Source organism: Cuculus canorus, chromosome 1 (assembly GCF_017976375.1).
Source record: "Cuculus canorus isolate bCucCan1 chromosome 1, bCucCan1.pri, whole genome shotgun sequence".
Classification (NCBI taxonomy): Eukaryota; Metazoa; Chordata; class Aves; order Cuculiformes; family Cuculidae; genus Cuculus; species Cuculus canorus.
This window is the reverse complement of record NC_071401.1, coordinates 7,430,314-7,453,122: the sequence shown is the minus strand read 5'-3', so window position 1 is coordinate 7,453,122 and position 22,809 is coordinate 7,430,314. Positions and strand designations below refer to the sequence as shown.

The 22,809-nt window shown below is 41.6% G+C and overlaps 1 protein-coding gene across 1 annotated transcript in view; it reads left to right on the top strand.

Moving 5' to 3' along the window:
- CRYL1 (crystallin lambda 1) overlaps positions 1-18,030 on the top strand; it is a 64,690-nt gene extending 46,660 nt beyond the window's left edge. Inside the window, exons 7-8 of the mRNA XM_054078281.1 lie at positions 12,865-12,971; positions 15,001-18,030. Of these exons, the coding sequence (XP_053934256.1) occupies positions 12,865-12,971; positions 15,001-15,114 (221 nt within the window). The 3' untranslated portion in view covers positions 15,115-18,030. The remainder of the gene's footprint in view (positions 1-12,864; positions 12,972-15,000) is intronic.
- The last annotated feature ends 4,779 nt before the right edge of the window (positions 18,031-22,809 follow it).

The window sequence follows — 22,809 nt, the reverse complement described above, 5'->3', positions numbered from 1 at the left end:
AAAGATCAACTAAATACATTTTTAGCTTTTTATACTATGGGCTATGTCTTTATTTTGGTTTTGTATGGTCCGTGACGTGGTAGGCCCCTGCTCCATTACTGCATCTTTTAGTCATGGCTGCAATGCCTAATAATACAATAATAAAATAAAAATAAGAAACCAAGATGATAAAATATCAGTGCACAGTTAGAGAAGTTATTTTATGTCTATTTGCTGGTTAGTTACTGGTCAGAAACTTGTCTCCTAAGGCTGACTAAGCAATTTTGACATGAATGTGGAATTGTGGATCTTCCGCCGGTCTTTCAGCTTGTCAGTTTGTTTGTAGATCAGTAAATTAAATGTCACAAAGTATTTGCTTTTGTGCATTGTTAGAAAAAAAGCGTCCGTTCTCTAAATAAAGGTACCTTCATAAAAGTTTCTCTCTTCTGATTTATTAATATCTGGTAGATTCCAGTCCTGTGTAGTGATTTTAGACTTACTTAATATAAACCATATACATTCTTTACATAGAACAGAACAGATGCACGTAGTACTAGCCTTAAGCACAGCAATCTTCCTGGAATCCTGTAGGCCAGGGTTGTCCAGTCCTGTCCCCACCACTGCACTGAGCTGCTGTGCCATCCTTTGCAGAAGCAATTCATGCACAGGATCTTCTGTTAGAATAACATGCTGAACTGCCTCTACTAAAACATAAAATCAAAATAAAATGCTTGTTAATGAAAAAAAAAAATTAATCCTTTTTAGAGATCACATCATACTTGTGAATAATTTTTGAAGTTCATGTTTTAGAGTCCTTAATTGTAAAACAATGTTTACTTGAGATGAATGGAATCGTAGAAGTCATCTGGGTTGGTTTTGATGCTTTTCCTTGGAGTGTCCTTTGGCATTTCATGTTCCATCATGATCCAGTTTAGCTTCCTTCCTCCCATCAGGAAGTAGTCCTTGTTATAAAAATAATTTCTGACATTTCCCATCTTAAACTGGTTTTAGGTAACACATGCAACTGGTAGGTTCCTTGTTCATGGCAGAGATTATCCAGCTTCTAGATTTAATACTACCTTCTGCTAGGAATTTTAATATCTAGATTTAATACTACCTTCTGCTAGGAATTTTAGTATTCCAGATGAGAGGAAGAAAAATTATGACATATAATCCAGGAAACTGATAAAATGGAAGAGTAGTCTTGTGGTGGGCTTGCAAAATGCAAACCCAAACTATAATTGTTATTTTAACTTTCTATAACATTCTCAAAAATAACCCTAAGCTGACATAGTAGGTGTACTTGTAGACCAGACCATTTACACAAAAGCACTTTATTGGCTTGTTCACTAACTTGGATCATGAGAAGTATCGCTTCACTCCCAGTCTTGCAGATGCATTGTCTCCAAGTCCAGAGCTGCTCCTGTTTACATGCAGCCAGGCTGACTCAGGCTGTTGCTTTCCTTGGAGACAGTTTAAATCAAAATTGCTGGTGTTGGGACACATGATGGCTCATGGTCATAGTTCTGCACTAGTGCAAACTTCTCTTTGGTTGCCCAGTATTGCGTCACGTAATATGGAATTAGCGTGGATGTCCTCTTGATTGCCCAGGACACCCCACTCTGATGCATTGTAGTAGTAGTGTCTATGAACCCCCTCTCTGTCCTGTTAGCCTGTCTAGCAGCTTCACCAGCTTCATAGCAGCTGCCATTCTTTATAGCCATAAGGTATTAATTACCCACAGTCTTAAACTCTCTGTTAATCAGTAAGGAAGGACAGTGGGGATGCAGAAGGCATGAGAGAGAAATGTAGTGTTATTTGTGAGAGATTGCGGAAAATGGTGAAGCCTTTTCTTTTTTTGGTAAGGGTGATGTGATATTTTCGTTTGGTTTTGAATAAAGAATATTATTCCAATGATCAGTGTTACATCTTTCCCTGTGGGATGCATACATCAAGACCTTCCCATGAACTTCTTATGTTCCCATGAACTTCTTATGTGCTAAAGCCAGCTTTCCTGTGTTAGTTTTTATGTCCTTTCCTCCATATTCGTCAATGGTCCTATCAAAAGCTATTATCCAGGCCACTTCAGATTATGAGTTTATTCATGCATGAATATTAAGAATTTTTAATATATGGCAGTGAGCCATCAACCTTGAACATGGAATAAAATGACAGCATCAAGTCACTGAAAGGAGCAGAAGCAGCAACACCAGTTTGAGAACTGAATTGCAACAGACAGGAAGGAAACCCCTTTGGCAGAGTAAAAAGCACATCCAAATTGCATAATATTATAACATTGATTTTTGGTTGCAGTAAATAAAATTAATGTTGCTTTCAGTTTCAGTAAGCTCTGCCTTTTGACTCTGTCATCTTATGATTTCACACGGCAGCATTACAACAAATGCAGTTAAGCCTTTTACAAGGAGCATCAGTAGATTTCACTGGAGTAATTTTACTTGTTTACTGTCATATACAATATTTCACGTTTGCAGCAGAAGTTCTTTGTATATGTCTCACAATTGGCTGTCTTAGATCAGTTACTTTATTTGGTGAACTGTAATTTGCATCTACACTGCTAATATTAGCAGAAGAGCTGGATGGGAGAGGTTGAAGGATCTTTGTTTCTATTTTCTCCCCTGCATTTATAAAAACACTGTTCCAGGATCACACACTTATGTCAAAATTGGAGCTGATGTATGGTCCCTATAATATAAGCGCAAATATGCTATAAACTAGAAATGAGTCTTCATAGTCAAAGTTACGTTTCTGTTACTAGATATGTTTCTGTTACTAGATATGTTTCTGTTACTAGATGTGGGAATGTTTGCTCCTCATGGAAGCACCTGCTGAATGGATTGGTTTTGGATGATAGGAGCAGAATGATGTGCTGTATGAAAAGCTCAAAACATAAAATGGGAAAGAGGGGTAGGATTCACAAGCTGTAGTTGAAACGAAGGAAATTTTTCCTGTCTGGCTAGGCAAAACATAGTCAAGCGTGTTTTTAACAAATACTGTAGATGGGCATGCTGGCTGGTTCAGAAGCAGAGATTATTTTCATTGCTATTGCTGCTGCTTTAATGCTGCCATATAGGGAGCAAACCAAGCTTTAACCCAGTTTAAGAGCTTTTGTACTACAAGCTAGTAAGCAGAAGATGTGAGGATCTCTAAATTAAGGTAGTAACAGAGGAAGGTTGCTTCTGTTTCTGTCCAGCCCACGTGTTATGTTTTAGGATAATAAAATATATCAGCTTAAATCATGAGTACTTGTATGAGGGTACCACTGTGATATTTCATCTCAGTAGTACATAATCATACAAAACCTTTTTTCATAAACCCACCAATTACTTCATATGCATTTACACACATTCAATTCACTTGCCAGTAGGCTGAAGAAAGCAGTTTTTAAGTCCTCCTAGAGATGCTGTTCACCTCTATCTGGCTGTGTGGCTTTTCTGTATTAAAAAGTTTTGTGCAGTAAGCAAAGATGTGACTTTTTCAACATAACAGCTGCTGTGCACCAGTTTCCTTCTGTGTACTTTTTGGTGGCAAGTGGTTCCCTCCACCTTCTGAAAGGAACATGTGACTGTGCAGGAATTCTTAATTGGGCTTTATTGCCCAAGTCATTATAGATGTGTCCTAAAGAACGCATCTTGGTGTATCTTCCCCCCTTATGCTAATGAAAAAACTTTTATGGTCTCCAAGCGGCTCAGACTGAGGAATTAATCCTCGATTTCAAACTGATCTAACAAACAAAGTGGTTCGTATTAACTCAGTTTAATTCCTTGATCCAGCTTACAGCAGTCCTAATAAAACTTATTTTGATGCTACCACTGTCTTAGGGTAGTTGAAAATATTCATGCAACTACAGTCTAAGTGAATTAATATGAGAATTAATGTAGAGTAGCAAGTGGCCCGTGAATTCACACCTTAACCAAAAGCGTGTATGTGTGCTCAAACGCATCCCTGTTGAAGAAAGTTCCCCTTGGAGCTGTAACGTCTAGACATGTAATCTGTCTATCAGCAAAACGAAGAGATTGGGACTTTTTTTTTTTTTCTCTGAACATAACCTAACTGTGACAGATTCCTCCATGACGGTCCTGCAATATGCCCCTTCTTTTCTGTTCTCATTCATGTTTTTCATCAGTCTTGCCAAGTGCAGCTTCCTCTTAGGTTTTACCTGCTAAAAGCAACCCCACCCCAATCCTTTCAAATCGTTGATGCTATTACATCAGTGGCTTGACCATCTCGCCTACTCTTTTTGAGTCATTGCTGCATCTTATTATGCTGCTCATCAAAGTCATCAAGTTAATACTCAGTATCGTGAGTATTAACAGGCTTATTCCCTGTCCTTGCCAGTAACACTAACTCCTGTCTCTTGTTTTTCTGACAAATATCTCAGTGTCTTCCTTGTTTTGCCGCATGTGTAGTGTTCTTGCCAGACTGGTTTACCAAGTTTGCTTGCATCCTTCAGCCCTCGTGCCTGCTGTCTGCCTTACGAAGAGGAAGGAATGAGACCTAGCATAGAAGAAGCTAAAATAGTTGAAGATGCTCACATACTATAACGCATGAATGTACTACATTTTATACTGTCATGTTTTCCCTTCTTTTTTCGTATGACTCGCATTGCTTTTAAGTTATGAACCTCCTTTGTGAAGAGGTCTCCTTAGGGCAGTGAAGCATTTTATGTGTGCTTCTACGCTAAATGCAGGTCTTGAGTTCCTTTTCCTTCAGCAATGCCCTGTTCATGCTGATGAAGCAACTAGAGGCAATTCACTGATACCCGTGTTTGCACCGCTTCAGTGCAAGTCCTTCAGGTAAGGACCCGCAGACCTGAAGTGTATTTATGTTAACAAATTCTTATGAGGCAGTTCATTAACTATTTTGGAATCTTCCTGGGCTCTCACTGAACCTAATAAGCAGTAGCTTACTCTTCCTTTGATGGTGGTATAAAGAGCCTTGTGTTTCCTAGATATGTATGGGCAGCTGAAGAGCCTTGGATCAATGCCCTCATATGTTCCTATAACTATGCTGTACAAGTCAGAAATGCTGAGCGGGTTTGGAACCTTCAAGGAAGATAAGAGTATCCCGCTTTTCACCTCTATATGTATCCACTACTCCTTAAAGCATTTTGTTACTCATTCCTCTTCTTCCACTCTCCGTCATAATCACACATGGTGGAAGGAAGATTCAGTAAACTCCTACCTCCCCTAGAAGAATTTCTGTTCTGTGTTCATGCTTCTCCATGACACATGAAAGATCCGGAGGAGGGCTGCAAAGATGATCAGAGGGGTGGAGCACCTCTGCTATGAGCCCAGGCTGAGAGAGTTGGGATTGTTCAGCCTGGAGAAGAGAAGGCTCCAAGACCTTAGAGCAGCCTTCCGGTACCTGAAGGGGGCTTACAGGAAAGCTGGGGAGGGACTTTTGATAAGGGCATGTATCACAGAATCACAGAATCACCAGGTTAGAAAGGACCCACTGGATCATCGAGTCCAACCATTCCTAACACTCCATAAACCATGTCCCTCAGCACTTCATCCACCCGTTCCTTAAACACCTCCAGGGAAGGCGACTCGACCACCTCCCTGGGCAGCCTGTTCCAGTGCCCAATGACTCTTTCTGTGAAGAATTTTTTTCAGATATCCAACCTGAACCTCCCCTGGCGGAGCTTCAGGCCATTCCCCCTTGTCCTGTCCCCTGTCACTTGGGAGAAGAGGCCAGCTCCCTCCTCTCCACAACATCCTTTCAGGTACTTGTAGAGAGTAATAAGGTCTCCCCTCAGCCTCCTCTTCTCCAGGCTAAACAACCCCAGCTCTCTCAGCCGCTCCTCGTAAGACTTGTTCTCCAGCCCCCTCACCAGCTTCGTTGCTCTTCTCTGGACACGCTCCAGAGCCTCAACATCCTTCTTGTGGTGAGGGGTCCAGAACTGAACACAGTATTTGAGGTGCGGTCTCACCAGTGTTGAGTACAGAGGGAGAATAACCTCCCTGGACCTGCTGGTAACCCCATTTCTGATACAAGCCAAGATGCCGTTGGCCTTCTTGGCCACCTGGACACACTGCTGGCTCATGTTCAGTCGGCTGTCAACCATTACCCCCAGGTCCTTCTCTTCCGTGCAGCTCTCCAGCCACTCTTCCCCCAGTCTGTAGCACTGCATAGGGTTGTTGTGCCCCAAGTGCAGGACCCGGCATTTGGCCTTGTTAAACCTCATGCCATTGGCCTCGGCCCAGCAGTCCAGCCTGTTCAGATCCCTTTGCAGAGCCTCCCTACCCTCCAGCAGATCCACACTTCCACACAGCTTAGTGTCATCTGCAAACTTGCTGAGGGTGCACTCAATGCCTTCATCCAGGTCATTGATAAACACATTGAACAGGGCTGGACCCAGTACTGAGCCCTGGTGAACCCCACTTGTAACTGGCCTCCAGCTGGAGTTAACTCCATTGACCACCACTCTCTGGGCCCGGCCATCCAACCAGTTTTCAACACAGGAGAGTGTGCGCCTGTCCAGGCCAGAGGCTGACAGTTTCTGAAGCAGAAACTGTAGTGACAGGACCAGGAGGAGTGGCTTTAAACTGGAAGGGGAAGATTCAGATTAGACTTTAGGAAGAAATTCTTCACAAGGAGGGTGGCACAGGTTGTCCAGGGAAGCTGTGAATATGTTCAGGGCCAGGTTGGATGGGGCCTTGAGCATCCTGGTCCAGTGGGAGGTGTCTCTGCCCATAGCAGGGGGGCTGGAATTGGATGAGCTTTGAGGTCTCTTCCAACCTAAACCGTTCTATGATTCTCAGGTGCCTGCTGCAACATCTCCCTTCTCCCACAGTCCCTTCCCTCCAACATTGATGAGGTGAATGTGCAAGGAAGATGTGTTTTAGACAGGGAACCAACAAACCACATAGACAAGAGGAAGCTGTCATCATTCCTGTGCTGTGAGTTGATTTTCTCCAGTTGGAGACAGTGGGGCACAGTGTAGGCACAACAACTGGATGCAAGGAGAGATGGTGATTGTTTTTAACAGCTCCATTTGCCGTCTCCTTCCTGTGTCTCCATCTTCTAGGTGCTGCCCTGTCTGTCTCATAATGTTTACAGATGCTAATTCTTCCAGCTTAATCCACTCCCTGGGCAGTATCAACAAGGATTAAAGTTAAAGGAATTCTGTCGTATTTGTTTTCCATCTTCTTGTCCCTATGCTCCAGTCAAGTGCTCTTATCCACCTTTGCGATAGCCCTGACCTTTGAACCAAAGGACTCCTAAGCCTAAAGGTCTGAAGTCAAATATTTGCCAGTTTTGAGTTTACAGTTGAAAAGCAAAGTAATTTTTCCAGCACTATTCCCCATTGCTCAAGTACCTTCTTGAAGCTGGTAGCATGGGCTTGATCTTGATTTCTTAAACCAAGTTAAAGATTGCACTAGACTGCACTGACATTTTAGACTGGGAGTGCTGCCTTGAGTTAGCTATTTTGAAGTTATTATGTCTTTTTAATCTTTGGGTGAGATGATGTGTATTTTCAAACCTTTGATGTATTTCCTTCATTTGAGACTTTAAAGACTTTGCAGTGTCCACCCTATGCTTGGCATGCGGCATACATGCCTGCATGTTGCTGCTTCAGCCACGATGTTGAGATCATCTATACTAATGCTGCTGCTCTTCTCTAGGCATGTAGGGGTTTTTTTCACCTTTTCTTATTTTGCCGACTTTGCATAAGGCTTCTTTTCATTCATATACTGCATGCAGTGAGTGAATTGTATTGCTCAACCAGCACTTGGCATGTGTCTGTTGCATTGGTGAGCTACACCCACCCATAAATTATGCTGATTCATTGAGTCTGTAGGTGAGCTCCCAGTAGGAACTCAATTTCCAGGACTAGCTGGCTGAGTGAGCTTTGAAGGCCATATCCAGCTCAGGAGTTCACATTCACCAGGTCAATGGATCAGCCACATCCAAGCATTCAGCTTTCCCAAGATATTGTCTCTTTAGACTGAGGATCGTGAAGAAGATTTCTGGCATGCAGTCTTCTCTTCTACCTTCTTCTGACTGTACCAGAACCAAAACTACTCAGATCTATGGTATTATTACACAAGCTTATCAGGTGGTGGAGAGGTTCCCTTTGACTTTTGGAAAAGTACTAAACCCAAACTATTCAGCATTGGTCTAGGTGTCGTAGACCTGTGTTAGCTGAATAAGCACCAGAATAACTGGTAGCTGGCACTGCTCTGTTTACCATTCTTCTGTCGCCAGTTGCTCACGTGGATTTGCTTTAACTGCCGTATTTGACTGAATTGCTGTATTTGATTTTGTGATTGTCCAGCTGGCAACAGCTGCTGCCAGCACCTGTGAATTAGCAAGCGGTACCCAAGTCCACCTATTTCTGCACTTATCAGCCTCAGTCATTTCTACTTCTACATGTGGGAACTTTCTATGATATTGGATGATGTGGGCCAAGCTTTCTGCTCAGACTCTTCATTGTTAGAAGAAAAAGCTCATGTGAACGAGGTGAAATGTAAATATCATCATCTTGTGTTTGGTGCTTGAGTCTTGTTCAGAATTGTCTTGAGTTCCCAAGAATTCTCATGTAGATAGCATATGCCCTGTAGGTTGATCTTTGTTGGTTTCAGGTGCCAAAGTCTGTGAGCCCAGCTGTTAAGATGTAACAGGCAAGCACTTATGCTAATGACAGGGTATAGTAGGTAAACTTGATAACCAGTGGTTCTTTCCAGAGTGTTTATGGAGGAGGATGGTCTCTAGTTATTTCCTCAGTGAAGAGATAGAATCATATTGCAGCCTGTTCCACATCCCACAGTAATGCAACCTCACTTCCTGCCAGTGATGTTTTGAGCCCGCTAGGCAATTTGGATGTTTCTGGCTTTGTGTTGAGCAAAAAAAATGAGCAAAATACTAAATTTCCACATAATTAGAGCACTGATATACCTGTATGACCAGCTGACCTCCGTTTTTATGTTGGAGAAGGCCAGAACATGCCCGAGTGTGTTCTAGGAACACACATGTTCCATGAGCAGGTAAAACAAGGAAACAGGCTGACTAAATGCTGATTGACACACTCTTGGAACCAAATATAGGTTCAAGGTACTTATCAAGGCTGCTGTTTTTCTCACAGCCTCCTTCCTTCTGATCAGGAAAATGTTTCTAGTCCATTTCTTAAGAGCGTTGAATACATCCATATTGCTGTCGTGCAGCGGATGTGTTCTCCCACTGTCCTTTCAGTTGTTTATCTGATGGTCGTCGTGAGTTAAGACTGCTAATTTCTTAAATGAAATACAATACTTCCTTGAGCATTTGTCCTTTGGAAGTTCTTCTGTCTTTGGTCCAGAAACAAGGGTGTTCTCCATACTCTTTCCTGACCTCAAAGGCCTTTTTGGAAAACCCATACTTCAGCAATTTCAGGCATGTTGAACATTGTAAGTGTTGTAGTTTATGATTCATAGTTGCTAGTAGTCAGAGGTTTCCGTTTCTTCATCCACTTTTCAACCTCAGCCATTTAGGGTTTGACATGTGTAACTTCTATGGTTTTGATATCACACAGAATTGCATTCCAGGGAACTATCTTCAAGGTGTTCGGGAAAGAGACTGCTTAAGGACTCATGACTTGAGTTGCATTCTTTTCTGTAGTAGTCAGGCCACCCCACTTACATTTCCAGCATTTTGTGGGTGGATAAGACCATGAGCAGTTCAGTTTCATGCTTCTTGGTCTGTATGATCTCCTGAGTTTTCATGGAAGAGTTGGTGACCGTAGCTGCTTACTTTTGTCTTCTGCAAATTTCTCCTCTCTGCATTGATAATTAGCTAACCAAAAGAGAGTTAAGAACACAATTTCTTCAGTCTCTCTGGTTCTCACAAAAGGGAGATTGTCTCAAGATTTTACTGGATATCCAGAACTTCCTTTCTCAGATCTAGGGTGTTCATCAGGATAATCACATTCTTACTTATATTGGCTTGCTTACTGCTGGACAAGCATTGCTCATTTACTGTTGTGGTGCAGCTCATGACTTCTTGTTGATGTACAGTGGGAAAGGCTGCTTATCCTTTCTTAATTATGTGGTAGTTTATAGTACTAAAAGTCTACCAGATGTATACATCTGTCTAAATGACCAATTCCTCTTTTTGGTGCGCTTATCATTCTATTTCCTCTCTTCTACCTCAACAATAATTTTTTTGAGATTCCTACTGGAGCTCATGGAAGCTGGACCTCTCCGTAATTCAGCCAAGACCTACTTGACTGCCAGTTTACCCATTATTACCAGTTTGCTGGTTCTTAGGTTCTCTGACCACATGTTTTTTAAGATGTTCACAGCAGGGTCAGCTCTGAGGTCAGACCAAGCTGCTCAGGGTTTCATCCAGTCTTGAAAACTGCCAGAGATGGAGACTACGTGACATCTGTTGTCAACCTGTGCCAGTGCTTGAGTGTTCAGTCTGAACCTCTCATTTCAAATTGTGCCTGTTGTGTCTTGCACTCCTGCCATGCAACAACTGTAAAGAGCCCAACTTTGTCTGCTCAGTTACCATAGGCATAGGGGATCTGCTGTTAGATCCCCCCCAAAAGCCATCTCTTCTCCAGGCTGTCCTTAGAAGGCGAGTGCTCCATCCCCCACTATTTTTGTAGCTCCTGTTGAAGTTGCTCGGTTTTGTCAATGTCTTCCTTGTTTTGGGGGATCCCAAACTGAATGCAGTGTTCTGAATGCAGTCTAATGAGTGCTAAATAAAGAGGGTTAATGACTTCTTTCAATCTTCTGGCTTTGCTGTTAACACAGCCCTGGATGTTGTTGGCCCTCTGTGCTGCCAGGGCACGCTGTTGGTTCGTGTTCAGCTTGCTGCCCTTAATGTCCTAAACTTTGATTAAAGAAGATCATGGGAGGCGGTGTCAAATGCCCTTCTGAATCTGAGGTAAATAATATCCACTACTTTCCTATTTTCCACAAATCAAATGATTTTATCACAGAAAGCAACAAGGTCAGTCAGACATGATTTACACCACAGCATACCCATTGGTGACTACATGCTGACTGTCACAATCACTTTCTTCTTATTCTTCTGCCGAGGAATTTGTTTCAAGTGGACTTGTTCTTTGATTTTCTTGGGACAGAAGTGAGATTGATTGGCTTGTAGTACCCTAGATTGTTCTTTTGAGCTTTTCTGAAAAAGGATGCAATATTTGCCTTTAGTCATCTGGAGATCTCAAATGATGACATTGATGCATTGATTGGCATGATTTTTAAAATACAGTATAAAGCAGCCTTGCAAGGGCATGGCCCATTTTTCTGATATCCTTGGATACAGTCTGTCTCATCCCATGGTCTCAGGTGGGTTCTTGCAGATAGTCACTGACTGGATCATCATCTACTGCTGATAGCTCTTCTCCTCCTTCAGCCCTGCCTCTAAGCGCAGAGGCACTTGGAGACCTTGTCAATGAAGACTGAAGCAAAGAAAGCAATGAGTAACTCTGCTTTACCTGTTTCTCCTGTCAGTAAATCACCCACCCATTCAGTAGCAGGCCCACACTTTCCTTGTTCAGCTTTCTCTTACTAATGTAACAGTAGAAGTTCTTCTTCTTGCCCTTGACATCACTGCAAGTCTCAACTGGAGCTAAGCTTTGGCTTTCCTGACATGGTCCCTGCATGCCTAGACAGTGTTTTTAAATTTCTCCTTTACAGCCTGTCCCTCCTGTATGCTGCCGTTTGGCACCGGAGCTCATCCAAGCCAATCTCTTGATGCATTTACTTATATTCCTGAATATCAGAATGGACTGTTCTTGCTCTTGGAGGATGCTGTCCTTTGCTGGCCTCTCCACTGATGCTGACCCACAGGCTCTCACCCTGCCAGTCATTGATCCGTTGAAACAGCTCCATACCTCTGAGCTGCTGCTTTACAGAGACTAGCACACACCTTCCTTGTCTTTCGTGCTTGTCTTTCCTGAATTGTGTATCACTCCACTGCAGCACTCCAGGTGTGCCATCCCCACCACAGCTCAGTTGCACCGACAATGTTGTACTTGTGTGACCACACGTGGAGCTTTCATTTCCCCTCCTTGTTTTGCAGACTGCACGCCTTTACACACAGACACTAGAGCTGCACTCCTGCCTTTTTTGTACTTTATGGAGGTTTCTCTTGTACCTGTTGCCCTGCACTCTTTCCTTTCCACCCCATATGCCCCTTACTTGACTACAGGTCACAATCTCACTTTTCCAGTGTTGCAAATATAAAGCTTTTCTCACCAGATTGGCTGGGTTTTTAGCAAAGATTCTTTTTGTCCACTTTGTTGGATGGATCCCATCTGCCCTCAGCGGTGTTCAGCTGTCAAAGAGCATCCTGAGGTCATAAAAGTGAAATCCCGGTCACTAACCACATTTGCAATACAAGGTGTTGATCTGCAAGACCCGTCTGTTCCTCCTTAAGCCTTTCTCATTCACTGGAGGCCACCTGGGTCCCCCATGCCTTTGACCCTTTCCCCCTGAGCTATATTTTCCTTGATAGCTCTAGGTCAATAAATAGAAATAATAACAGGAATGCTTCAGCTGATCTGACACGTACAAAACAGAAGGAGGGGAGAGGTGGACACTGGTTGAAGCTTTCTGGTCTCAAGGAACAAAGCATGAGTATATCCATGATTGTGTATTACACCCCTCACATAGCATTGACTGCTGATACATAAATTTAATTGCTTTTGCAAGGAAGGCATGTCCTAAGTGATTTGTCTGTGAACCTTAATGGAAGAGTGGTGGATAGAATCCATTTTTCCTTAATGACAATTAGGTGTCTTAAGAATAAGAGCCACCTTTTTTTTGGACTCTGATTTAAGACAGTGCTTAAGCACAGGTAGCCTTACCGAACTTGAGTAGAGATTTCTGATGAAATGTAATTTTTCACTCTTCTTTTTAGGTTTTACAAATTATTGTGAAAGATACCGTCAAGGTATGAGACTTGTTCTGAACACCTTTGGACCAGTTCCAGAATTTTCAGGTGAAGTTGAGCAGAAAATCAGTCAGGTAAATATGGAGTTGATACATGCAATGACATTCAGACAAGAAGAACATTAACTTTTATAATATTTTAACATTTGTACCATTTCCATTTACTGTTGGAGGTATCCGTAGTCTGTATTTCTTTTGCGTGTACTTTAAAGAAGATCAGTGCAGAATGCACATCCCTTTTCAAAGCACTTCGACACCCTTCAAGAGAAGATGATCTGACATCTGAGTAACACCGTTACTAGACAGAGGAGTCAACTGCTAACATCTCTAGTTTATTGACATGAAATCCTCCACACTATTTCTTACCACTTCTGTCCTGTGTCCTCTACTGTAACGTGCATATCTCAAAGCTTCCTTTCCTACATGACTTTTCTCTCTGTGTCTTCCTCCTACTCCAACTTCCTGCATAAACCCCATAGCTTTTTTCTTCTGAGTGTTCTTTTTCTTGGTTCTGTATACTTTACAAACTAGGGATCGGGTCTGTAATGCATGCGAATACACATTTAAGTTAAGCATGTGATCAGTCCAGTAAGGTTGCTTGAATGTTTAAAGACAAGATGTGTTTAAGTGCCATGCTGGATTGGGACCCAGTTTTTCTATCAACACTTCTAACCCCATAATTTCTTTATACTCACTCTATTTGCTATTTTGTGTGATCATAGGAATTGACTGAAGTATTGTTATTTCCTAACTCTGCCATTTCATAGTTGCTTTTTTTTAATGCTTCACAAAGAACACGTGTATGTATTTAACTGTTGTTTAGTGTGTGTCAGATTAGTTTCCAAATGGAAGTTCTCTGTCATTTTTGTTCCTTTTTTGTTGTTTTATTTATACAATTTCAACATCAGCTTTGTTAAAAAGGAAAAAGATTCTTTTATGCGTAAGCAACATAGACTGTTTATAATAACAATCAATAATAATTGGGGAGTTATTCGCTATTAGAAGCTTTTGATCGAAATGAAACAGTTTGGGTTTCTTTATGGAAAGCTGGATTCCACTTGAATTTCTGTTTCTGTGTCTCTTTATTACCTTTGGTCTTCAATGCCAAAGTTGAGTTTGCAAGATGGGTTTACTCTTTAGAGTAAAACATTAAACATTTCTTATCTTACTCCCCTCTCCCTCCTCCTGTCTTTTTTTTCTAGAATGACTGCAACTTGCCAGTCACTGGTAGCAGGTCCAGGTTTTACCCCGTTTCTCAACTTTTGCCTTTTAAACCTAAGACCTCAGGTGCTATTTTGGCAAAGATGACCTTGTGATCTCTATCTGCACTCTCAGAACAGCTTTTTTACTTTGAAAGAAAAATCTGTTATTATGTACTAGCTGGCCAGAACTTACTACCTCTTGTTCTCCTTTCAGTGATATGTTTAACTGGCACTTATAAGACAACTTTGATAATGCACTCAGAAATACCTCTTTTTTTTTTTTTTCGTTTTAAGTATCATTTTTGCATGCCAAGTTGTTCAGACTTTTACATTTGTGTCCTCAAATACTGCTGTACTTTCTCTCTCCCCTATTCCAATAAACAACAGAAATCATAATTCTGGGTTTGTTGAGTGTCTTCCCCCTTCATTTCAATAACTGGCACTCCTAAGACAAAATGTTCTTCATAAACATGGTATCCCTCATTAAATTTCTTAGGAGCCAGAAGAGAGATCACATCTCTAAACACACACAGGAATTTGGTTTAGAGCATATTTTTAGCCACGTAAATGGCCAGGTTGCCTCTTTCCGAATTAATAAAAGGTTATTCTCAAAGAGAAGCGGCTGTATGGGGGAAACCAAGAGAAGAGGCTGATGCTTTGATGTTTCTGTAGGTACATTGAGGCCAATCTTCTCCATGTGGGAGCACTTTTCTTCTTGTACAGGTAGCTCATTTTCAGTCACCCATATCAAGAATTGGTGAGTGGCCTAATGTTTGTGATGGACTAAATTAGTTTGTGTGGATGGTTACTTGGTCTGACACAAGGAAAGCAGGATAACAATGCTGGTGAGAGGCTTTTTACTCAGAATGTGAAGTTCACTCATGTTAAATTTTCTGTTTCAGGCAATGTCTGAAAAAATTCCAGTTGTTCCAAAAGCCTTGGATTCCAGGAGAAAATGGAGAGATGAATGTCTCGCTGGCCTTGCCAAACTCAAAAAGCAATTGAAATCTGACTGAGGTGCACCTTGTCCAACAGGAGAGACCAAATGAAGAGCAGATCTTCATAAAAAGTGCAAATTTTGGTCATGTAGAAGAAAATACTGAATGTACAACCAGCAATATGCACAAATTTAGAGACCAATGAAACATTTGGTCCAAATTTGTTGTGATGTAATTCAGGAATAACTGGAAACAGTTGTTAAAAAGTTCAGTTAAGATTTATCAAATTATTATATATGTGCATGAGATGTGTAAGCATTAATTAGCTTTAGCAATATTAATATTGCGCAATGCTGGAACACAATCATTTTTTAAATAATGCATTTTTCAGCTTGCTTAGAAATTCAGCACTTGAACAATATTTGCTTATGCGGGGGTCTGAAATAGGCAAACATCAGCTGTTTGTCACTGGAGAAAATAAGCCCTCACCCACCGATCACTGTGATAGCGAGGTTAAAGTGTAAAGCACTGCCTGTAGATAGGAGAAGGCTGTGTTAAGTGAAGAGTAGATTCACTGGCTGGTGAGCTGAGACCTCAATGGCAGTAACAGTCACTTCAGGTTAGCTCTGTAACTGTTGCGTGGTGTAGGGGAAAGAATTACTCCTCCTTTCCCTCCCTTTACCTCTTAGGTACCTATATGATGTTCTAAATGTGAGTAAAAAGAGGAGAATTCCCTCTTCGTCCTTCACCCCTCATTCTCTTAAGACTTACCAGAGACCTACTTGGTCTTCAAGGCTCTGCACTTGATATCCATGGCTTTGCCCTCAGCTTAAGTCAGGTGTTTGATGCTGGTCATCGGCATTGCTGCATAAATGTGTGCCCCATTTGAAGATTTGTCTATGAGAAATATGAGATTTTGATTTAATAGTTAGTTTGGGAGATAATGTGGTGTAGTGGATAGATCTGGACTCTCTCTCCCAGGCTACCCCACGAGTGTCTGAGTCGTCTTGGGAAGCCAGTTCACCCCTCTGTTGCCATGTCTGTTTTGTACACTATCTGAAGGAAGGAGTGGTTCTTTAGCACTTAGACAGCTGAAAAGACCCCAACTATGTGCTTTTCTGCTCTCCTACAGAGGGAGAGATGCTGTGGCTTAGAGCTAGCGTTTATGCTTTTCTGCTGCCCTTCCTACAGGAGACACAACATCTGTGTATGGGCAGAGTATACACCTGGAAGTAGTAATATCCTCAGCTGCTGCAGTGGCACGGTGCAGTCCACAGCAGGCAAAGCGTGTGTAAAATGAACATATGTACCCTATAATATAGTTGGACTTTGATCTTAGATGAAACCTTGGGGCAGGAACCTTTATTGTTATGCAGAGAGTAAGGATAACTTCAAACAGTGAATTGCACCCACACTGCTTGAGGTTAGCATTTCTGAATTTGTGTGAGCCGGTCATGTAGTCACAGCACACGTGCGCAAGTGTTAAGCTGCCACTTTGCTAATGTTAAGCTCAGAGGCATTTCAAATCTTGTTTTCTTACACAGGGTGCAGCACACAAACAAGTTACTGAAACTTAATCAGTTGCCATTCTGAGCTGAACAGCATTAATGTCTGTGTGAACATAGCAATGCCACTTATTTCTGCTTGGGTCCCAGTAAAAGAGACGTAAGATGAAGTAAGATGAATTGTATCACTTGACGTAAGTGGTGGGCCAAGAACGTATCTCTGGATGCGAAACATGGGCTGACAGACATACAGCTGATGTTGTCCCGTAGTCCTTTATTGTCAGTGGAGAGAAAGGAAAAACTGTAAGCTAAATTTATTTTATCCCAACATAGATCTAAAATTGTTATGTTTCTTCATCGCTTTTTGTTGCTGCAGCAACTTCCTCAGCCTGCATTTAGACATCTGAAATTGGGGAGGTCAGTTCTCACACCTGATGCCTTATTATACAATGGTAAAATGATTATTATTGGGCAGCCTGATCTAGTGGGATGTCCCTGCCCATAGCAGGGGGGTTGGAACTAAATGATCTTTAAGGTCCCTTCCAACCCAAACTATTCTGTGATTCTATGATTCTATGGTTCTATGATTAGGGGGGCAATTTCCTTGTATTGTGTATGTTTTTATATTTCAGACAAGGCCATAGAAGGTTCCAATTACTGTCAAGATTTTTCTATGAGTATATGACGTTGTCATAACTAATCAGCTTGCATTGCTTCTGTTTATTCTGAGATATTTTAAAACTCAATCATGTCACTAAATATTTGCCTCCATCTTTATTACTTGCTTGTGAATAAAATATTTTAATGAGGAAGATATTAACTTCTGTGTTCCAGTGTGATGCCATAGTGGTAGCACCACATAATAGGTCTTTAGAAACCAGTGTCCTGATAGAATAATTTGTGGAAGTCAGTGGATGTAAATAGACAAACAGACAAGAAGTAAAGAGCACTCTCCTCTAGCTGATGTGTTGGTGGCCAGTTGCTGCAGACATGGGGCCTTGCCATGAGGGAGTGGCTTTCTTGGGTCGGGGGAAAGCACTCTGGAGAGTGCCAGAGCACATCTGTGTGGCAAGCAGCTCCTTCACAAGGTCTGGCATAGAGCAAAGCTCGCCATGGAGCATCAGTTCCTGCTCAGGTTCACAGCTGACAAAGAATATATTTTAGCTGACATTTGCTTAGCATTTGAAGCACACAAAAATACTGGTTGGTAAATGCAACAACTGGAAAGCATTAGGAGAAGGTAGCTAATGGAATGAGACGGACTGTCCTCATCCCAGGGACCTGTACCCTGCTCACTATTAATTCTCTGCACTGATCAGTTTTAGACTGTGTCTGAATCCTGCGCTCAGCTTAGGGCTCCCAGTACAAGACAGACATTGGACAAATGATAGGGGAGTCTCCCAAGATAATGAGACTGGAGGAGCTGGGCTTGTCCTGTCTTTTTTGCACTGTGGTTTTCTGTTTTCTGTTTGTGGTTTTAAGTTTGATGCTTACTATTTTCTTTATTATGTATTATTAGTTACTGCTGCTTATTGGAAGCCGAGTCAAACGTTTTCATACCAAAGCCTTTGATTTAATGCTATAGAAAATGAAAACCCCTGCTACAGTAAGATAAAGAAGAAAGGGTAGATGCAAGGAAATACTCCCTGCTCTACTGAGGGAAGTCCAATATCTCTGTTTACTAAATCTCTGAGTGTAATAGAAGTAGTTTGCAGCTTGCAAAGCAGCCGTGTGAATTTGCAACTCATAATAATAGTTTGGAAGTTAAAATGTATTTTCTGATTGCCATATTATCTAGATAATTGAAATGGTATTAAGAAATTGCACTAGCCTATCTATACCATCTTTTAGGAAAACAATGAACTTCATTAGAGAAGCAAGATAGTGCTTGTGGTGCTTGTTAAAAAAACAGAGAAAATCACTTTGAGACACATGATGTCATTGTCAGTCTCAGTTTCTCAAAAGAAAGATGAGAAATGCTGCCATTGCATTGCCTTAGTGTGAAGTTACAGGAGGATCTTTGTGAACGTGTAACTGTGGTTTCCCTGCTGTGGCAGAGATGCAAAGGACAGGAGCCCTGCATGAGAAGAGCAGCCCTGCAAATGTGAACCTACAAATTAGTCAAAGTCAGTAGCAAGACAAAAACTGACCTTAGGGGAAAACTCACATCTGATTTGGTAAGTCTTTGTATCAAGCCAAGGATTTCTTTCGGTTCTTTTCTGTGATTTCAGAAAGACAAAGGAATTCTTCCCTTCCACATGTTATTAAGAGTTCAGCGCAGTTTATTGCACGCCCCTTAAAGAGAGTTACCCATTTACTGCTATTTCTTATTTATTAGGTAGAACTTTCTTCTGCCCTCTGAGTTTTTTCTTTTGTTGTACAACTTCTATTTGGAAGAATCACTTGACTGTTGAATACAGCCAACATTTCATAGAATTCCAGAATAGTTTGGGTTGGAAGGGACCTTAAAGATCATCCAGTTCCAACCCCCCCTGCCATGGGCAGGGATGCGTCCCACCAGACCAGGCTGCTCAAGGACCCATCCAACCTGGCCTTGAACACCTCCAGGGATGGGGCAGCCACAACTTCTCTGGGCAACCTGTGCCAGTCCCTCACCACTCTCAGTGTGAAAAATTTCTTCCTAATGTCTAGTCTAAATCTTCCCCCTCCAATTTAAAGCCATTCCCCCTTGTCCTGTCACTCCATGCCCTCATAAAAAGTCCCTCCCTAGCTCTCTTGCAGCCCACTTCAGGTACTGGAAAGTTGTTATAAAATCTCCTCGGAGCCTTCGCCAGGTTGAACAACCCCAACTCTCTCAGCCTGTGCTCATAGCAGAGGTGCTCCAGCCCTCTGATCATCTTTGTAGCCCTCTGGATCTGTTTCAACAGTTCTATATCCTTCTTATCTTGAGGATTCCAAAACTGGACACAAAACTCCAGATAGGGTCTTAGAAGAGCAGAGTAGAGAGGGAGAATCACCTCCCTCGACCTGCTGGCCATGCTTCTTCTGATGCAGCCCAGGATAGCCTTCTGGGCTGCGAGTGTGCATTGCTGGCTCACATCATATGTATATATGAATAATAGCGAATACTGATTTTATAATAAGGTATAGCAGAGAGACAGGAGCTTAAATGTGATGTATTCGTTTGAATATGTGCATTTAATCATGCAAAAGCAATATTCAAATGGCAAGATTTAGCTGCATGTCTTAATACTCATGAAAGCTTAAATATTACTTACAGCATGTGCTAGGAACAGACCACTAGGAAAAGTTGATTCCTCAACACTGTGTCCATACAAAGATGTCCATTGGAAAGAGTCAGTACCCGTGTCCTCCACTGCTGTTTGTGATGCCAAAAGGCACAGAGCTGTGGCTACACAGACCTCTTGCTTCTTAAATAAATGGGAGGTCAGAAAAGAAACCAGTAATTTAAATAGCAAATGCTGTCATATCAATAGTTTCATAAGAATTGGGAGTAAAAAAAGATGCTAGAGCTCCCTTTTGAAGCAAAACACGGCAACCTTGGATATTTGACCCCCAGAATTTGCTCTGAAGCTCCAGTTTGCTCAGGCTGATAGGTGGTTGTGCAACGCTCTGAGGATGGTTTTAGCTGGCTCCAACACAAATGAACAAATGGAATAAATCCATGAACAAATGGAGTTTTTTCTAAACTGCTCATCAAAAATTGATCCAATGTCCTCCTGGCTGTGAGGAAAAGCCTGCACCACTCCTTTGGGAGCAAAGCAGATTCCAAGGAGAGCTGTTGATAAGGGCACTGTCCACAAAATCCAGTGGGCTTTTGAAATACATCAAACCGCTTTGTTTTCTAGTTTGTTAGAAAGCAGCATCACTTGTTTCCTTAATGTATATTCAAAGAAACACTCCATTGGGTTGCACGTCCTTCAGCATTTTCCCTTTTCTCTCTGACGATTTTTGTTCCTTCTGTGAGGGTATTTTGCCCTGTGCCAAACACTGACACAGAGAGATGCTTGGAATAAAATGGCATTTAGTGTGTATGAGATTTCTTCTTGGATCTGGTGTGAAATGGAGATTTTAACACGTGGCTTTGTAGACTTCTTTCGGCCACGTGGATTTCAGACCTGTAATTGCAAGAAGTGAATCTGTATGACACATGGAATGATCCAGAAACTTGTTTTCTTTTTTCTATGAGTAAAATGTAGTCTAGTCTAACATGGAACGGTCAAGAGCTCAGACTTTGCGTGTGGATAGAATAAAGCTTTGTGCAGAAGCTGAACTTAGCATTTTTAAAAGATTCTATGAAACAGAGCTGTAAATTTGCTCTAAATTGGATATTTGATCTGTTTAGTCTAAGCCTAGATGCTGACTGTGACAGCATTAACGTCCTGTCCAAGTCCTCCATAAGGGTCCAGCACCTCCGTGTTGGCACAATAAGCGGAGATGTTTTCCAACAGAAAACTCTGTAATTTAAAACATTGTGAGAACCTTCCTTTGCATGAATGATCTGTTTAAATTTTAACATCAGGTCTTGCACTAATTTTTCCAGTATCGTAAGAGTACATACTTTCCGTATGAAGCCACAGTTGCTTGTTCTTGGGCAGCTTTAACAGATAATAAATACTCCTAAGTAATACAATGGAGGCATTTGTTTGCAGCCCAGGGAGAAAGTGATGAGGCTGGAAAATCCTCGCTGGCACTCTCGTATTACTGAAGAAAGGAGGTTGTAATTTAGCCAGGAGAACCTGGGAAGCGCCTGGATGTAACCGGTTCTGAAAGAGAGATTTTTTTTTTTTTGAGTGTTTTTCTTTCCTTTATCTTGTCAAGTAATCATTTATACATAAATGAAAACTGGCATTACCAGTGGGAATGGTTCCCCGTTGCCTTGTGCTTCACTCCAGCAGCTGCCTCAGTGAAAACCTTGGCAATTTCCATGTAGCCCAGTTCAGAATGTGAGCATTGCTCCTGCACACAGCAGCAGCACCACTCGTATAGCAAATCTACTGGTCAGCTTTACTCCCAGCTGTGTAGCTGTGGAAGCTTCTATTTTCTTTTTAAGCTCTATTTAAAAACTTAATGGGGTGCAATCTATCTGCTGAGTTCTGAGTACAGAAAGTATTTCTGTGCAGTTAAAAACAAATTATTGAAATTACTGCTGAAACACAAAGATGGTAAAACCAAGAAGCACTGAGCTTTCCACATTCCAGAGCACCTTATGATCACAAAAACAGATTTTCTCATACTATTCAGGAGTGTCATTTCAAACCCATGCACTAATGCAAAGGTGTAATTGTGCATTTCAAACACATGGGGTAGTGGGAATAGTGAATTGCATAACCAGGTGATTTAACTGAACAGACAGTGCCTGTGCCTTATCTGATCACAGAAGCTACAGAGTAGCATGAATTCACATCATGTAAGTCTGTAAACCAGAAGCATTTTTTGCTTTTGCTTTTGTTTTCCATTTTAGGGAGGAAAGTTAATTACAAGCATCATCTCCCCTCCCCCCATCAAAATCTGTATCAGTGCATAGTAAAGGGTGACTTCTGATCAGTTTTTAAAGTCTGAATAAAGCTTCAATTGCTGCAAAAGACGACATCATACTTCTCTAGTCTGTGGTTTACAAAACAAAAGCTATTAAAACTAAGGATATAACAACAGAGAAAAATATAAATTTTCTAACAAGATGCAGGTATGATTTATAATAGTACAAATAAAAACATTTAATTAAGTAATAACGTGAGCTTATGTTTTACTCTGATCTTAGTATCTGAATAGTTTATCATAAGAAAAAACATTAGGTTGGGATTAATGCAATCATATTTAATCATCAGTAAAAGTGAGGTACATGTTTGTTAGTACTGCCCTGGTGCACTGTGTGGATCAATGCACTAATGCGAAGATGTAATTGTGCATTTCAAACACACATTTCAGATGCTTCCTGCGTCTGCACAGAGCTTTTGGTTTCAAGTCTCCTGTAAAAATTCCAGTCCAGACTGCTCTGCAGAATGCTGCCTCCGCACAGGGCTGCCCCACCAACTCTGCACATTGATCACCATAAAAGTTGGTGTGGCAACTGCCCAGACAGTGGTCGCTGACTATAGCCTCGGGTAACTTACTGCCACGTCCACCCCGCTAGCAAACCTGGGCATATGCAGAGCAAAAGAAAGTGTAATCTCCAGCAGCCACCTCTCCTGTAACCTGCAGATGAGTTTGGTGAGTCTCAACAAAAGGACTTTCCTCTGACACCCAGCTCCTGGTCGTGCCAATGCAAGACAGTAAATCGGCGATG